Below are 18,634 nucleotides of genomic sequence, written 5' to 3'. Positions count from 1 at the left end.
TCAAACAAAAGGAGCTTCCAGCCGCCGAGCGGCATGCAGCCCAGTCCGCTGGCTTATGGGTTTACCCTCTCAGCATCTGCTATTTTTACTCTAAAATACGCCGGCGACAGCTCACCCAAAGGGGGGTGTCCGTGTCTCACAGGGCCACCCCGAAGCGGTGCTCGTGGGCTGGCCGCCGATTCGCGCTTGGTCATTGGCAGTGGGCCTGCCAGTCAGCTTGTGTCGTAGAGAGATTAATGACACGGCAGTTTGCCGCCTTCTGTCTGTCTGCCTGTCGAGGTCACTGATATATTTCCATCAGTTCATGAGTTTTATGCTGGTCTTCAGTCAAGCTTGAAATTTAATTTCATGGGAGTTCTTTTCACACTCTGCTTCTGTTGAGCCACATTTGCTAGATTTATTTATTTAATGAACATTGTGTTTTTGCTGAGTACTGTGGTGCAGTGTTACTTAGGAGGACCTGCATAGTTCCTTAGGAGTAAAGCCTTATTTGCTTACTGGTTTTGGCTGTATTAAGCTAAGTGTGTCTGCACTGGTATCCCTCACCGGGCTTCTGACAGTCTTTGTAAACGGTCCTCGTCACAGCAGGTAGACTGCCTATGAAATGGGTGATGAAACATGCCAGTGGGGATGGGATCCTCCATCTACCGAACCTCATGGGAAATTCACCATAAAAGGACATGACAGACTGAAAGTCGCCATAGAAGGACATGACAGACTGAAAGTCGCCATAGAAGGACATGACAGACTGAAAGTCGCCATAGAAGGACATGACAGACTGAAAGTCGCCATAGAAGGACATGACAGATTGAAAGTCGCCATAAAAGGACATGACAGACTGCCTTTCACCTGTCCCCTATTTCCTGTTTTTATAATCCCCGGTTTCACTTTAACTTATGGCCAATATCTGCTGACTGTCCTTTATTCGTCAGATATAGGAGTTAAAAATGCTATGTGTTAGCGCTCAATGAATGTCTTTGGTTTAAATGGGACAGCACCAGTGCCTCAACCAATTCCGGCTGATTTTACTGTGTGTACCTCAGCCAATAGGGAGTCCTGCCTTTGAACAGTGGCTGGTTTTACATAGTGCGGACGTTTTTTGTGAAATAATGAGGTTTGTTACCGATCTCAGAGGTGCACAGTGGCAGCCTTTGCGGAGAGAGTTCTTGTAATGAGTTCCAGACCGTGCACAGGAGCAAATGTCAATAAGGCTGCTGCTGCTTGTTACTGCATGCCGTGACCAGTAGGAGGCGTTGCCAGCTCGTGTCAAAAATTAAAAGAAGGCCTATTTATCAAAGGTTGCTTTCCATTTCTTCCCTCAAAAATCTCTCCACCAGTCCTCTATACTGTTAGGGCTCAGTCTAGATTCACCTTAACTGATTAGTTTGGTTTCCAGCTGTACAAAGTGATAGAAGACAAAGCCGATCTCGCCAGCGTTAGCTAAAAATGTGATCTGTAGTCATTTGGATGTTCAAATTCCAGTTTGCTCTTAAGCCAAAGTTTATTGGTATTGTCATAAAAAGTCTGTTCTCATCGTAAAAAGTCCCAGCTTTGCATCTCTGCATTTCACCTGAACAGCATTTATTCTCTCCATCTACGTCTTCTATCTCTTAGGGATTCCTGTATGTGCCATCAGAAAATCTGAGTCTGCATTGCAAATAATACATATTTAAGTATAATTTATATATAGTGTTTGTGTACACACAGATCAGAGGCTGCTCGGTGCAGCTGCTGCAAAAATGGTTTATAAAGAGACGAGTGAATTCGGGGTGCTGATTCAGTGACTTATCCTGCTTTGATGGGTCTGTCAGTGTGGGACCCTAATGACTTTCAGCCCGACCTGTGCTGAGATGCAGGTGATGGGCTTTTTGTTGCCCTGAGGTAACGACAGACTGCAGAGCTGCGATGGAGGCCGAGGGTTTGTGCGACAGCCGCTGGCTGCGAGGGTGCATTTCTTCCGTGTTTCTATCAAGTTGCTATGGAAATTGCACAATGCTCACATCCAAGAATCACGTTCTCCTCTGTGTCAAGTTGCTAGGCTACGGCCCTAATTTCCTCTGTGATCCCGGGGATGTGCCGAGATGACATTGTGACTGGCACCCATCCCTGTGTGACAATAACGAGGCGGAGAGGCAGCCTCTTATTTAAGAGCCTGAGGGGAAGCGGGCGCGAGCACATCCTCCATCGCCTCACACCTTCCCGGGAGGGTGGTGCCACCAGCCGCCAGCGCCAGGACGGGTACCTCGGGCCACCAGGACAGGATTACTCAAGCGGTTTGGTGTGGAGCATAGCAAACACCCCTTAAGCCGTGCTGCGGAATCCCCCCGATCCCTCTGCCCGCGCTGGATGAGGAGCGAGGAGGCCTGGGATACTGGCGTCGCAGCAGACTGAGCTCATGTAGGAGGTGTGGCTGCAAGCGGCTCTCTGTAAAGCCAGAAAAACAATGAAATGACAGCCATCGCAGACTGGCCCCTGGCGGGGGGGGGGGGTCCTGAAATTCTGTGCAGTGTTTTTGAAAACAATTCCCCCCACAGTTGGCAGTCCTATTCAAGTAAGCTGGCGTGCCTCTGGGTCTCTCCTGTGGGATTCTGGGCCGTGTGTGCTGTCGCTGGCTGCTCACTGGCACCTGTGCTGCCACCCGTGATGTCACCCGTGATGTCACCCGTGATGTCACGCCAGCCTGCATGTGCTTATTTAATGTGCCTGTCCCCCCCCCCACCCCGCCACCCCAGCCCATTACCAGGTGAAGCAGGGCACCTGCGAGGTGGTGGCCATTCACCGCTGCTGCAACAAGAACAAGATCGAGGAGCGCTCACAGACCGTCAAGTGCTCCTGCTTCCCGGGCCAGGTGGCGGGAACCACCCGGGCACAGCCGTCCTGCGTGGAAGGTAAGCGTGCTGCCTAATCATATGCTGACTGATACAGGCTGTGCCCTTGTCTGTCCGCATTAGCGGAATGAGGTCCCGCCTCTCAGGGTGTGCCTGTCCGCATTAGCGGAATGAGGCTCCGCCTCTCATGGTGTGCCTGTCCGCATTAGCGGAATGAGGCTCCGCCTCTCATGGTGTCTGTCCTGAGTAATACCAACCTATGCTCTGCCGCTCCACGCAGTTGATTCACTTACGAGTCATTCATTGATTAGACTTTCACAGATGACTTCCTTCCCAATGGGATGTGAATGAGCCTTTAAATGTCGGATTAGACAGTGCGCTCCATTTGTGCTGATCTTGTCCTGTTCACAGCTGGCTACTCTTCTGTCACTTGAACTTTTCAGCATATCATGGCCAGCCCGTCAACATTGAGTCAGAATGGTCAGATCCTCTTGTGAATGGCTCCAAAAATCATCAATCGTAAGGCCAAAGAAGTGGAAAACTTATTCAAGTACATTTGGTTAGTTGTGTAGGTTTCAGAAAGATGTTTGGATCTCAGTAAAGGAATAATTTCATGCAATTGGGACAGAGATATTCAGCTTTAGGGATTTTAGTCTTAAATCTTCATCATAGCTGTAATTTCTGACAGCAGGTCACTTCGCGGCTTCTGTACCTCCTGCAAAAAGACAGAAACGTCAGTGTTTCATGGGAGTCTTCACCACCCCCCTGCGTCTTGCCCAGGCTTAGTGGGGGTTTGTAAGCGAAGGTCACAGGAGGCAATGGGTGCCGACGACGTCCACGAGGGGCTCTGCTGCAAACGCCACCTCGCCGATTCCAACCAGCCCCCATCTCTCCAGAAGGGATTAAATACAGATGTGTGTCTCATTCATAATGGCAAAACGTCATTCAGGCTGTAAGGGATAATGTGTCTTTAGGGCTCGACAGACTCGCTGTGGGCGTTTGCTTTAGCGCTTTTGCGATTGTCTATGTCATCTCCCCCTCACCCACCGACTGTCGTTGTTTTGCTCGCTTGGGCAAAGTTCTCGTTTCACTCCCAGACAGTGAAGCCACTTTGACACAACGAGGTAGAACATGCTGATGGAACAGAAACTATATAGTTGCTCTGGGAGTCGCATAGTGCTGCGGATTATAGAATAATGATATAAAAGTGCTGGCCTGCTGTTACTGTATGATTACATATAAGGCCTGATCCAGAATTCTAGAGATCAAATTTCTATGTATTTCCCATTTTATCCTAATAAAGAGTAAATGCCATGGAAATGATTTGGCTCACTGCAAAACACCACGTAATTGTATTAACCTGAATTAATTTACATACATATACCCTTGTTGGGTGCTATGCTGCTCTGGCCACTAGAGGGCGAGTTCTCCATTCGCATAGCCTCCGGAGGTCTGTTGTAGGCAGCGGAGTCTGTTTTAATTGTGAACTTTATGGCTGCTTTAAAATGGGCAGCCTGGATTTGGAGGTGACTTGACTTCCCGTCCACTGTAATGAAATTCTTTGCGAGTGTGGGGGAAGCTGAGGGACAATGTGCTCCCTTTTTGACCTAATGAGCCCCCCCCCCCATTGCTCTACCCCCAACTACCTCTTAAACACATGCAAATTCAAGTTCCCCCTCCCTTCACCCCCCCCACACATCTGCTTTCACATTCACACCAGGCCCAGAAATGGGCAATTAGGAGGCAGTTAAAATGTGTGGGATTCCTGATGCCTTTCCTTAGCCACTGCTAAATAGCCATAATACTGTAACTGTTCCGATGTGTCACATGCCTCTTATTGGTCTCAGTGATTAGGCTGTCATCAGCGCCCCCTACAGGATGGGCCTGAAGTGAGCGGCATGGCGCCTCCTGCCTCATAAACGCACAGTACCTGTATCACCCAAACAGTGCAGGGGTTAGGTTTAGGGTCTGTGATGGGATCTCTCACCCACATGGCTCTGGGGGTTAGCGGGCGGCCCATGGCTCTCCAGTGCGTCGCCTTCCACTCCACCATCCTCTGAAGCAGCCCGCCCCCCTGCCACTGCCGGCGTCCCTCGAACCCATGACTCCGGGACCCCAGTGACCTCCTGAAAAACATCTTTATTTATCGACAGATGGGTCTAGGGCTGTTTCTAGGTAACCTTTATGTCTGCCCTCCCGTGGAAATGTGTGGACTGACTGGCATTATGGGATGTGGGGATGGCATCCCTCCAGGCTCTGCAGTGCTGCCGCTGTACGTTCTGGCGATGGCTCGAGACGAACCTTCAATGCCAGATGGGGGTGTAGCTATAAATTCCAGGCCCCCTGACATACTGTCACCTTGTGCCCCCACCCAATTTCATGTATAATTTCACATATTTAAGGCCCCCTATGAGGTGCTGGGCCCCCTGAAACTGCCAGATTATCCATGGCCCTATTACGCCCCCTGCTGCCAGTTGTGGGTGATGTTCTGATACAAGGCAATGCCACCAATCAACTGTAACTAAATTGTTATACCTGAATACCTGAATCTTGACCCAGGGCAGTGTGGGGGCTCTGGACACAGCCCTGTGGCATGACACGTCCGAAGACGTGGCTTTGAGTGTGTGTGTGTGTGTGTGTGTGTGTGTGTGTGTGTGTGTGTGTGTGAGATTGCATGTCCCCTTCTGGAAGGCTGGCTTCTTCTAGCAGCCAAAGGGCATCAGTTACTCTTTGGACAGCCCTTAGTGTGGGATTGGGTGCCTCGTGATGGACTGACATGCACTGCGCTTAGAGTGCCTGTTCTTTGGTACGGGACAGGTGACTTACCCAGTTTGCGTCCTTAATAGAAGCCAACGATTCACCCAGTTCACGGTTCAGTTCGATTCACGATGCTGGATTTGTGATTCGATTTTCCCACGATATTTTTGGAAAAAAAATTAAGAAAAATTTATTACTAAAAGAATGTAACATTTTCCCATTCTTTATCAACTTAAATATTGCTTTAACATTTCCTATTGTTTAACCAACAATAATTATTTATTATTTATTTATTTATTTACAGACATTTGTAAAGGTTGTTGTAAAATATAGTAGCCTGTTAACTATTAAAAATGAAAAGGGTGAATAATATATAGGCCTTTTCTTAATGACCATTTCACTATTACAGTGTTACTACTGTAGGTTGCATTAATTGGTTGCTGGTAGGGGACAGGCCAAGTTATTGTGCCTTCTGCTGTCTAAACCACGCAATTACAGCTAGGATACACTAAGGCATTACACAGACTAATAATAATTTGAGTTATTTTGCAGTTCATGTTTTATTTCTGTGATTTGGATCATCATAAATTAGTCCTGTGATTTATCGTTGCGCGGTATGTCGTTGCATGTCTACTAGCCACTGCTAGGACTTTGAAGGGGCCATCAGGATCCAGTGCAGGTCCCCCATCAGGATCCAGTGCAGGTCCCCTGTCCATCTTCATAAATGTCCCCATAGGGGACAAACACACTTCCCATAGATGACGCAGCATTCCTGTCCTCCCGCCTCCTTTCGACAGCCGACATTATGGAGAGCGGATTGGCATGGGCTTCTTCTGTGTGTCTGCTGATTCCTGCATTCGGGGGGGGGGGGGTTGAGGGATTAGGCCACAGTGAATGCTGGAGCAGGGGTGTGTAAAACAGGATTCCCAATGGCTGATAAGTAAGGGTCAGTGCGGCTGTCTGTGTTTATGATGACACTCCTGGCGGGTCGGACCGGACCGAACCGCGAATCACCCCTAGTCATTAACCTGTTGGGTGCGTCATGTGATTGTGAGCCCTGTGGAGTGGGGTTGGGCACGCCAGTGTAATCTAATTTAATGCCGTAAATGGATTCAGATTGGCACCGGGGAGGCCCACCAGCTGTCGGCCAGCCCCAGTGGAGACCACCTGACCAGCCTCTGCACTTTTATTGGCTAATCTTTTTCAGCTATGCCGTTTACCAGCCGGATCATTCTGAGGGTGTGGAGAGCTGAGTGTGTGTTATGGGGGAGCAGGGGTGTTGGGGGATAGGAGTGATGTTCTTATGTCGTCTCTGAAGGCCATGGGTGGCCCCTCCCGGCATGTGGGGCCCAGTGAAGAGGGGGTTCCGGCGGTGGGCCTGTTCAGGCTGCATGTGAAAGAAGCATCCCCCCCCCCCCCCCCACCCGCCCTGGTGGCGTCTGTGTGTTTGTGCCCCGGGGGGGTGGTTACAGGCCTGCTTTCCCACAAACACAAACACACACACACCAGACACCCTCTCGCCGAGCCGCTGGTCTCATCTTGCGGCTCGTTTCGTCATTATGCTAATGAGTGCATCGGAGCACGCCGCAAGCGCGCGCGTGTGTGCGTGTGTGTGCGTGCTTTGCGGAAGCATACCATTTATGAAACAAGTGTTTGGTTGATTTTTGAAGCGACCCACCCCCGATTTGTGGGGTGGGGGGGAGACTGCAGACAGCATGCTGTGGGCTGAGGTGCTGAGGAGCGCAGGGTGTGTGGTGCACGCCGAAACAGCTGCAGTTACAGCTGTGACCACATGGTGGCAGAAACACGACAGTGACTCACTTGGCCCCTGCGGGCCCCATCCGCCAATTAGAGGAGTTTATTGGAGGGCGGGATCTGGCCGCCCGTCTGGCACCCCGTTAAATCTGCCCTGTCAGGCCGGCCCCTCCTCCAGGTTTAAGGTCACATGGTACGTCTGAGTGTGATGCCGGTCTGGTTCGCTGGGTGGCATTTTTCACCTCTAAGTGTGATGCCCGCGCTGGTATGACCTTCAGAGCACTCTGCTCCCTTGTGGTGGGCCCAGCGGGAGTCCTGGTACACAGTGTGCATGTGTGCACTGCCTCGTGTGGCATCCACGTGCTCACGGCCCAGCCTGCTGCATCACACACCTGGCACGTGTACGTATTGACTCAGACATGAAGCTGCTTCACACACGCACTGAACGGACAAAATCCAGTATGCCGGAAGAATAAAAGTCACTGGGTGTGGATATGAACCAAGAGGCTTGCAAGGACTTTCAAGAAAGGGAGCTGGCTCAGGTCCTATCCATCTGAATATCTTGTTGTTTGGGTATCAATTCATCCGGACTGCTGAAATATCTCGAAAAAGAATCCAATGATTCCCATTTATTTCTGTGTTTTGTGGCAACAGACAAATCAGTGGCATTGAGATTCTCTGAGCTGCCGTATCCGTTTTCGCACATGAACTCCGGACATTGTCCAGGAAATCACGTCTGGAAATTTTCCAGAGGTGCCCTTCCATGCATGTGGCCCACAACCAGAGATCATCATGTCAGATGCATTCACTCCTGCTAGAAATGCTCTGTTTGGTTTAGACGAGGAGCAGCACTTGGGTAGAGCATGTGGGATGCAGGACATGAAAAAAGCAGAAAGTTGTCGATTCCCTTCGTCTCTCTAGTTAGTCATGTGTGTTGGGGTCCTCTTCATGTCTCTCCAGTTAGTCATGTGTGTTGGGGTCCTCTTCATGTCTCTCCAGTTAGTCATGTGTGTTGGGGTCCTCTTCATGTCTCTCCAGTTAGTCATGTGTGTTGGGGTCCTCTTCATGTCTCTCCAGTTAGTCATGTGTGTTGGGCTCCTCATCATGTCTCTCCAGTTAGTCATGTGTGTTGGGGTCCTCTTCATGTCTCTCCAGTTAGTCATGTGTGTTGGGGTCCTCTTCATGTCTCTCCAGTTAGTCATGTGTGTTGGGGTCCTCTTCATGTCTCTCCAGTTAGTCATGTGTGTTGGGGTCCTCTTCATGTCTCTCCAGTTAGTCATGTGTGTTGGGGTCCTCATCATGTCTCTCCAGTTAGTCATGTGTGTTGGGCTCCTCATCATGTCTCTCCAGTTAGTCATGTGTGTTGGGCTCCTCATCATGTCTCTCCAGTTAGTCATGTGTGTTGGGGTCCTCTTCATATCTCTCCAGTTAGTCATGTGTGTTGGGGTCCTCTTCATGTCTCTCCAGTTAGTCATGTGTGTTGGGGTCCTCTTCATGTCCCTCCAGTTAGTCATGTGTTTTGGGGTCCTCTTCATGTCCCTCCAGTTAGTCATGTGTGTTGGGGTCCTCTTCACGTCTCTCCAGTTAGTCATGTGTGTTGGGGTCCTCTTCATGTCTGGACTTTGTATTACGGATCTAGCAGGGTGTCCTTTTAATGTCCGGTACGACTGATTGGGATATTTGCGTTCACAGCCCCTCTGGCTAATGTTTAGAAGATTTCAGGGTGCCAGTGCTTCTCTGAAAGGGGCCTGTTTGAGTGTAACAGCAGTGAGTATCTGGCCCTGCTCCGCCCAGCCAGATCCTTGACACTGTCGCTCTGTGGTTCATGCTCCTCTGCGCCCTCTGCTGTCTCTACACTGCACTGCCCTGAACTGCCCTGATTGGCCTTTCAATCTTGTGCTTCCCTTGCCTTCTCTCAAACCTGTCTGCTGAGGCCCGTGTTTCACAGATGTGTCTGATCCATCCCGGTTTGTTATGGCTTCTGATTTTGCCACTGTCTCATTTGTAGGAAAATGCGTGAAATAAATATGGAATCTGGTGGCAGATTTGGCAAATGCTACAGAGTAGAATCGCATGTAAATTATAGCAGGCGAAAATGAACCATATTTATGCACATTAAGCTGGTAAACATGAATTGTGTTAATTTGTTACTGGAGATAATGATCATTTCAAGGTTCATAGTTCACACAAATCTAGCTAAATTGTAGACTTACGTGTTCAAATCTACAATAAGCACAATAACCCTTTAGATCGGTCACCTCTGTCAGTTAATTATCTCTTGCCGATAGGTACTTACAGTCTGGCATTGTTGGAGGTGTGGAGCCCCCCCGCTGGGTGTGTGATATGTGCTTGTCTCTCGTGATTGTGTGAATTTCTGCCGGCACAGGTGTATTTGTCTCTCTACCTTGTCCATAGTGTTTGTGTGTGTATGTGCCCTGTGCTGGGCTGGCGTCCGATTCAGGGTGTACCTGCCCTCTCTCCTGTAGTCTTACAGGGTGGGCTGGCCCTCTGATTGTTGGAGTGCTGGCCTGTAGTCTTACAGGGTGGGCTGGCCCTCTGATTGTTGGAGTGCTGGCCTGTAGTCTAACAGGGTGGGCTGGCCCTCTGATTGTTGGAGTGCTGGCCTGTAGTCTAACAGGGTCGGCTGGCCCTCTGATTGTTGGAGTGCTGGCCTGTAGTCTAACAGGGTGGGCTGACCCTCTGATTGTTGGAGTGCTGGCCTGTAGTCTAACAGGGTCTGCTGGCCCTCTGATTGTTGGAGTGCTGGCCTGTAGTCTAACAGGGTGGGCTGGCCCTCTGATTGTTGGAGTGCTGGCCTGTAGTCTAACAGGGTGGGCTGGCCCTCTGATTGTTGGAGCTGTTTCTCCTGCTGCAGCAGCAGGTAAACATAATTACAGCAGCCGACATCATAGCTGACAGTCCAATTAATAAAGGGCTTAAGATTATTCAGCTAAATTACAGTAGTCCGTTATTGTGTCCCTGCTAAATAAATCACAGTATGTGCTCAACAGCCCTAGAGGGAGAAGCTCTTTCAACCATGCCCCCTATACCCCACCCCCGGCAGGGCCAAGGATGGTTCCCATTGGTTGAATAAAAAGTGTGGGGGGGTGGAGCTTCTGGTTGCATCCTAAGATGACTCTTTTTGTGTATAAATGCTGGCCAGCATAAAGACATTTAAGGTTGTTTCAAAGGACCAACAAGCTTTTTTCAGGGGTCATACCTGGACCCGTCCGGACTGGACCCGACCTGAATGGTCAGAGTGTCTGGTCACAGCGAGTGGTACAGACGCCACGGCTTTCATGAGCTGTGCCTGTATCTCCTTGCCGAGCTTGTAGGTCGACACATTGTCATTGTTCCCTTGAGTAGAATCGTTCGCTAAGTCAGAGTATACAGCTGCAAATATTTGGGTCCACACCACACCTGACCCCTAAACAGAACCCTAAGCCTAGCCCAAACACCACACCTGACCCTAAGCAGAACCCTAAGCCTAGCCCATACACCACACTTGACCGTAAGCAGAACCCTAAGCCTAGCCCATACACCACACTTGACCCTAAGCAGAACCCTAAGCCTAGCCCAAACACCACACCTGACCCTAAGCAGAACCCTAAGCCTAGCCCAAGCACCACACCTGACCCTAAGCAGAACCCTAAGCCTAGCCCAAGCGCCACACCTGACCCTAAGCAGAACCCTAAGCCTAGCCCAAGCGCCACACCTGACCCTAAGCAGAACCCTAAGCCTAGCCCAAGCGCCACACCTGACCCTAAGCAGAACCCTAAGCCTAGCCCAAGCGCCACACCTGACCCTAAGCAGAACCCTAAGCCTAGCCCAAGCGCCACACCTGACCCTAAGCAGAACCCTAAGCCTAGCCCAAGCGCCACACCTGACCCTAAGCAGAACCCTAAGCCTAGCCCAAGCGCCACACCTGACCCTAAGCAGAACCCTAAGCCTAGCCCAAGCGCCACACCTGACCCTAAGCAGAACCCTAAGCCTAGCCCAAGCGCCACACCTGACCCTAAGCAGAACCCTAAGCCTAGCCCAAGCGCCACACCTGACCCTAAGCAGAACCCTAAGCCTAGCCCAAGCGCCACACCTGACCCTAAGCAGAACCCTAAGCCTAGCCCAAGCGCCACACCTGACCCTAAGCAGAACCCTAAGCCTAGCCCATGCGCCACACCTGACCCTAAGCAGAACCCTAAGCCTAACCCAAACGCCACACCTGACCCTAAGCAGAACCCTAAGCCTAGCCCAAGCGCCACACCTGACCCTAAGCAGAACCCTAAGCCTAGCCCATACACCACACCTGACCCTAAGCAGAACCCTAAGCCTAGCCCATACACCACACCTGACCCTAAGCAGAATCAAAGCCTTAACCCCCATACCACCCTTTCCAATATTGCTGACATCATTGTACTGTCATCACCACGTCACCCTCATTCACTGGTCCATTGAGCGTGAGTCCACCCCCCCGCCAGTCGCTGTTCCCATGCTTGCGGATTTTCTCAGCCCCCACCCACCCCACAGTTTCAGATTCTCTAGTGCTCTTCCTAGAAAAATAGCTGCCATAGGCCTTAATTCCAGCAAACTGACTTCTCTCTTGCTGTAATGCTTGAGTAGGAGGGGGGATTTGAATCTGGTCCCTCAGAATTTTGTGGTGACCTTTACACTTTTACTCGTCCTCCTTTATTAGGTGTGACTTGACCTGACCCTGCATGGTAGGCGCTGGGGGGTGAGCCGACGGTCTAGACAGGAGCTCTTCTGGGAATCTCTCCATTAGATGATGATGAGAGGTTTGTCTCCACTAGTCTTTCTCCTCCTGGTCCTTTGGGACCCCCAGAGAGTCCATGGGAGCTGAATGTGGACTGGCCAGGGGTCTCCGAGGACCGGGTTGGGAAACACAGATCACTTGCTGGAGAAGAGCAGCATCCTACCAGCAGTATGGAGCCCATCTCTCTTCGCTTGCTCTGCTGTCTGACAGACGGCCATTTCCCGTCATTCCGGGGTCAGTGTCCAGTGGCTGCCGGGATGCGTAACTGCGAAACTCCGCCTCTTATGTGCCTGCTGGTGCCCGAGTGTGTCGCTCCCCTCCATCTCATTTCCTGGCAGTCAGCTGCCCAGCCCCAGGCACTCCCCGACCTCCCATAGCGGCCCCCTGACCTCCCATAGCGGCCCCCTGACCTCCCAGTCTTCCCGCAGTGGCTCCCCGACCTCCCAGTCTTCCCGCAGTGGCTCCACGACCTCCTATAGCGCCCCCCCGACCTCCCAGTCTTCCCGCAGTGGCCTCCCCGACCTCCCAGTCTTCCCGCAGTGGCTCCCCGACCTCCTATAGCGCCCCCCCGACCTCCCAGTCTTCCCGCAGTGGCCTCCCCGACCACCCAGTCTTCCCGCACCTCCAGCCATTTTTCTCCTGTCCTCACTGTTCTCGGTGTCGTTGTACATCAGTAAACATACAGCCTCAGCAGGCGTGTCCACGGCGCTCTGCAACCTCCACATCCATCTTTTTTCAAAGGTGCAGTGATTAGGTTGATTGATGGATGGATGGATTTATGGATTGATAAACAGGCTGATAGATCTACTATTTAGTGAGTACTACTAGTGTATTTTTGATGTATTTTTCTCTGTATGCTGTTTTGAATGGTATGGAGCAGTGGAACCTGACTTATATACGTTTTGACTTACAGAAGGATTCAATGCAGTATAAAACCTTACACACACACACACACACACACACACACACACATGCTCACACACGCATACACGTGATCCAGTGTGCTCGGGGTGGGGGTTGACTTTCTGCTTCTGCATGCCCTCCAGTCCTCTTCTCCCTCCCCTCATCCCCGTGAAAATCACAGTCTATGTCAAAGCGCTTTTCAGTATGTTTCAGTCAGCAGCTGAATCCACATACGTTCCTGAGAAACGTCACCAAGTATAGCTGCAGTGTGTCCCGGTGACGCCCTCATCTCCTGAGCAGGACTGCTTTTTTACGCACTCACTCCACCTGTTCATATTTATTTGTTAATTCCGATGGAGAAAATTCAGTTTCATGCGGATGTTATTGGTCACTTGTTGTAATTAGTGTTATTACAGGTCTGGTCAACACCATTGGCAGCTCTGAATTTCACCTACAGCACTGTACAATATCTCCTGGAAAATGTGCCGTGAAATAGCTTATGTGTAAATGCAGTCATGTCCTTGATATACATGTGTTAGTGATGACAAGGGAAAGGGAGGAGAGAATATAAAATCGGAATCATTGCTATGACATGATTAGTGGCACCTCTGAAGAATTCAGATCAGTTTGAAAAAAGTATATGATTGTTATTGCAGGGAAATTAGACTCACCTGTGCCCACAATGCTCACAAGACTTGAATTACCCAATGAGTGATGACTTTAATGCTTAAAATGGCCACTTTCGGTCCCGGATCCTTTTTTCAGAAAGGTAATGATTAGAGCTATTTGAGAGCATCAAAAATGCTATCATCAGCTATCAGAATTCTAAAGGGTACAAGGACATGTCCAAAAACCTCGGCACCCCTGCTTCAACACTCAACAGCAGAACCATCAAGAACCACCCGCAGACTAATGGAATGAGGGAAATTCATCAGAGAAGCCTTCGAGGAGCAGGCGAGAACTGTGGGGGGAAAAAAACAGCACATCAAACATCTACAGAGCTTAGGGCTGACCTGGAACCATACGAGGTGATGTTTCAACCTATAGCACACACAGTACACTAAACCAGGAAGGGCTTTATGGACGAGGGTCAGGGAGGGCATGACGGCTGGAGGAAAACCATAAAAAGGCAGTGATTTGTTTATAGGTGACAGAATGAAGCTTATAAGAGATGGAGCAGAGAAGCTACAGTCAGGCGTAGATAGATATGGGGGGGCTGCTTATGTGCTTCAGGTACTGGGGGCCTTGAATATATTAAAGGAATCCTGAGTAAACGTAGGATTGCTGAGGTATTTTAGAGCGAAATGTCCTGCTCAGTGTCAGGAAAGTAGGCTTGGGTCGAAGATCATGGGTCGTGCACCAGAACAACGATCCGAGGCACTTATCCGAAAAGCACACAAGAATGATCAAGAAGGAAAAAACGCACGCAATCCTGCAAAAATTCAAGAGCTGGAACATAATATAACTGAAGAGATGCAGATGCTGGCATCAGACAGGTGCAGAGAGGTTAGAGGTGTATTGTTACCAAGGGCTATGCAGCCAAATATCGGGGGAGCGTGCTTTTAACGTTTACGAAGGGCTACGCAGCCAATTATCGGGGGAGCTTTTAACGTTTACGAAGGGCTACGCAGCCAATTATCGGGGGAGCTTTTAACGTCGTCCCGCTGATACTTCGCTTTTTAATTCTGTGGAATCACTGCATTTAATTCGAAAAGGTACCTTTTTCTCGAATAACTTTGGACATACGATTGAAATATTCTCATACAAAGTTGGTACATTTCAATTTCCGAAGATATTGTACATGACATACAAAAAACTCTGAGTCTCCAATAATGTTGACCAGCACTGTACATGTGGTTTGTGCTGAAGGTAAACCTGAGGATGAGCTTTATTTGAAGGACAGTCACAGGCGCGGAACTCACAGTGTTTCCCAATCCAGTCTTTGGTCACCCATGGACGGTCCACGTTTTCACTCCCTGCCGGACATCTCTAGTAGGGAGTTGGGAGGGGCCGCTGGGGGCCCCAGGGCCCGGACTGGGAAACGCCGGTGTAGGATCCTGCTTGGGCTCGGAGGCCGTCCCTCACGTGTGCCCCCCCCTTCCGTATTGCTCTCCAGCCTCCATCGTTCTCCAGAAGTGGTGGTGCCAGATGCAGCCGTGCCTGGACGGTGAGGAGTGCAAGGTTCTTCCCGACCTCACCGGCTGGTCCTGCAGCACCGGCAACAAGGTGAAGACCACTAAGGTGAGGAGACGGCCGGCGGTGCCCGGCGGGAGGGGGTGTGGCCTGCAGGGCCCTGGCACCCAGGAGAGATGCTACGCTCTTGGCACTGAATGCTGAGTGTCTGGCGGCTCGTCCAGCTTAAACCACGTCCACTCATCTGTAGGATTACAGTGGCCATTCCGGATGGGGCAGCACATCCACCCCACAACACAATGTCTGTATATCCAACAACCACAGGATAAAGAAGAACCTGGTCGTATTTATCTTCCCACTCACAGAATATGAGTGGTAATGTCACAGTGATGTTTCAGATGTTAATGTTTCAGTTTACCAACAGTCAGTACGGCATAATGCATATGTCGGCTTGAAGGATGGCAGTGGTGCGGGGGGGGGGGGGGGGGACAGAATTTAATCAGTTCCAACACTCATCACCTATTTTTAAACGCACAGGTCTAGCAGGACGGTTAGTAAGTTCAGGTTTGTGGTAAAGGCTCCTCCATGGAACGGGAAGTAATGACATTATAAAGCCACGATGACTGTAAAATTATAGAGGAGAGAAAATCTCCTGATCAGCGAACCTCATTCATGAATCTCGACACGGGATCAAGAGAGACGGGCTGATCCGAGGAGATCCGGGGTCATGCCGAAGCCTAATGACAGGTATGCTAATTGAACGAGAGTGCGGCATGTCAGAGACTAATTGATTCATATGAAGACCCTTGATGGAGCTGGTAATCCGGTGATCTATGAAAGTTAATTTGCGGCTTGTTAAATCGAGCAGGTGTGGTTTATTCACAGGTGAACTATAAAAAAGAAACGGTTGCAATGAGAAGAGAAACACAGTACGAGCGTTTACTTGCAGAACGGAGTAACAGCGCAACATCTGTTGCGTTCATTAACATGCATTATGGCTGCTGTTTCCATCGAGGGTTTCACATTAAGGGACCTAATTAAATTGGCAAGAATGTCGACAAAATCGAGGGATAAACGTCGGACTTCTGTGTGCATTAACGACCCCGGTGGTCAGGTGACTGCTGGGTGAAGCCGTTTCCATCATCCTTGCTTTCTGCCGTGACTGAGGGGGCAGTCAGCTGGAACGGGTTACGAGTGCGCTCGGGGGGGAGGGGGGATCCTGGCTCAGGGGGGCATTAATTCTACATTTGCTCACTGTAAAATAAGAGCTCAGCACCCGTGACTTACAACAGCAGATGTCACTGCCATTCTAACACCCCCAGCCCTCACCAGCCCAGTCATATTCTCTCTCACTCTCTCCTTGCTTTTGTGGAGGAAGACGTCGCCACAAAAGTGAACCGCGACACAGTGGTTTGGAAGCACCACTTCCCAGTGGTCATCTCCCGTGATGTCGCACACCCCCCACTGAATGTCTCGTCTCATTTGGTGACTACAGTCCACAGTGCCCAATCGTGGAAGCAGAAACCCAGTAATGTGTGCACTGATACCTTTGTATTAATGCCTGGGCTGTATACATGGGTGGGGTCACAGGGGTACTGGCCCTAGCTGAAAGCTGATTGGCCCCGGGTAGCGAATCGCAGCCCGTCCGGGCGGCTGCTTTGTCGCTGAGGTTTTACCCTCGCCTGTCCGCTCTTGACGTGTCGTGTCTCTGCTTCTTCTTGCAGGTCACGCGGTAGCAAGAAAAAACATGCAGACCAGCCACGGACCCCAAGGCAGGTCTCGTCGTCTGTGTCCCGGAGCGGAGATAGTTAAAGCAGACTGAGGATGGACCACGTAGCTGGCGAGGGCGAAAAAGCATAAGGAAAACTACGTGAAATAAACAGACTCGTAGAGGCTCGGAGTGTGGAATAGTGACCTCGACCCATAAAGACAGCCCCGAGATTTCCAGTGCTACTGTACATGCATGTGTGTATGTATGTGAGGACCCGGACTCCGCTAATGCCCCTGAAAAGCATATAGACCATGTACCGCGCTCTGGACGTCGGACGGGCCGCGATGGTCCTGGCAGCCCCCGCTGAGCAACGGCGGCATCCGCGAACCCGGATTCAGCGCTGCCGCGACGTTTAGCTGTCTGAGCAAGTTAATATATTCGCAAGTGGAGGAGGGCCCATGCATTTTAAATCAAATTATTGTTAAATTGCTCTTGTGGGTCAAGTTACTACCATGAAATGTTTTCTGAAAGTCATTTTGCAGTTCTAATTAAGGTTGCTGATAGGATCGCAACAACATATTAAAAATTCATGTCATATATTTGCACTAGTTAACTGTTTTCTGACCCCCCCCCCTTCCCAGTCACTTCCTGTCTGTCTCTGTTTGATGTCACACAAGAATTAAAGGACATATTTTATAAGATCTGTGCCTTCGAACTGGGAAAATGTCATTCTCTCTTACCACTAGGGTAAGGTACTAGCTAACAAGCAAATAGGCCAGGGTTTGTGTCTTCATGATTAGCAGGACGATGACAGCTATGATCTCCTCAGGTAAAGCGATCAGTCTGCTAACAGTATTTATTTTAGGATGCTGTCCTTTTGCCTTCTGTCAGCAGCTATATCTGCTCACAGTGCAGAGTAAGTGGGAGTAATGAATATGAACAAGTAACCAGGTGAATCTGACGTCCTCCACATGAACGGATGGGCGCCGTGTAGCGTCTGCACACAATGAGCATATTTCCTGCTTTATTTCTCGTCCCTTTGTGCTCTTAAAGGCGCAGTGGGAATTACCTGTTGCCTTTATCCCGTTGTGATTTATCACATGTGTACGCACGCGACAATAGAATAAGATGGATCTCTTTTATCGGGTCCAGACCAAATAATTAAAGGCAGGGGTGGGGGGTCCTTGTGTGGAAAATGGCAGGCTGCAGTCTCCCAGTGACATGCCTCTGTTGAGATGCTTTTTACAGGGTAAGAGGTCCTTCAGGTGGGGCCGCTCCGTGAGGCACCATAAATACATCTCTGTGTGCTTCCTGTTTCTGGGTGGAGGGGGGGCAGCCATACTGAACTCATTAAAACTGGGGTGCACTGCTGCTGCTCTCCTGGGAGGACGGCCGTATTTTTAGGGTCCATTGTGCTGGAATATTTACTGCCCCCCCCTTCCCCCCCCCTCACTCTCTCTATCAGACCCCAGAAGAGCTGCCCCTCCCCCCACCAAAAAACTGACATAAAAATGTGATGTGTGCAGCATGAAGGTAGGAGATTACTCTCATCTCTTATCACACTCAAAAAATCACCGTGGATACGGCAAGTCGCTCAATTCTATACCATGCAGATAAGCTTCCTTGTTTATTTGTATATTCTGGCATTTATGACTTAGTTATGTGGTTTTGTACATCTGTACATACAGCATTCTGATTTTGGAGATGCTTGACTGATGCTGTGTGCAAGTTATTTTGTGTATGTGTGTGTCTGTGTGTGTGCGTGTCTGTGTGTTTGTC

The 18,634-nt window shown here is 50.0% G+C and overlaps 1 protein-coding gene across 6 annotated transcripts in view; it reads left to right on the top strand.

Moving 5' to 3' along the window:
• tafa4b (TAFA chemokine like family member 4b) overlaps window positions 1-17,556 on the top strand; it is a 34,084-nt gene extending 16,528 nt beyond the window's left edge. For all 6 annotated transcript variants that reach the window (XM_023793932.2, XM_023793929.2, XM_023793928.2 and 3 more), the window contains 3 exons: window positions 2,733-2,888; window positions 15,128-15,252; window positions 16,869-17,556. In XM_023793932.2, the coding sequence (XP_023649700.1) occupies window positions 2,733-2,888; window positions 15,128-15,252; window positions 16,869-16,880 (293 nt within the window). In that variant the 3' untranslated portion in view covers window positions 16,881-17,556. The remainder of the gene's footprint in view (window positions 1-2,732; window positions 2,889-15,127; window positions 15,253-16,868) is intronic.
• The last annotated feature ends 1,078 nt before the right edge of the window (window positions 17,557-18,634 follow it).

This window comes from Paramormyrops kingsleyae, chromosome 8 (assembly GCF_048594095.1).
Source record: "Paramormyrops kingsleyae isolate MSU_618 chromosome 8, PKINGS_0.4, whole genome shotgun sequence".
Lineage (NCBI taxonomy): Eukaryota > Metazoa > Chordata > Actinopteri > Osteoglossiformes > Mormyridae > Paramormyrops > Paramormyrops kingsleyae.
The sequence above is the reverse complement of the archived record's forward strand: the minus strand, read 5'-3'. Positions and strand labels throughout refer to the sequence as shown.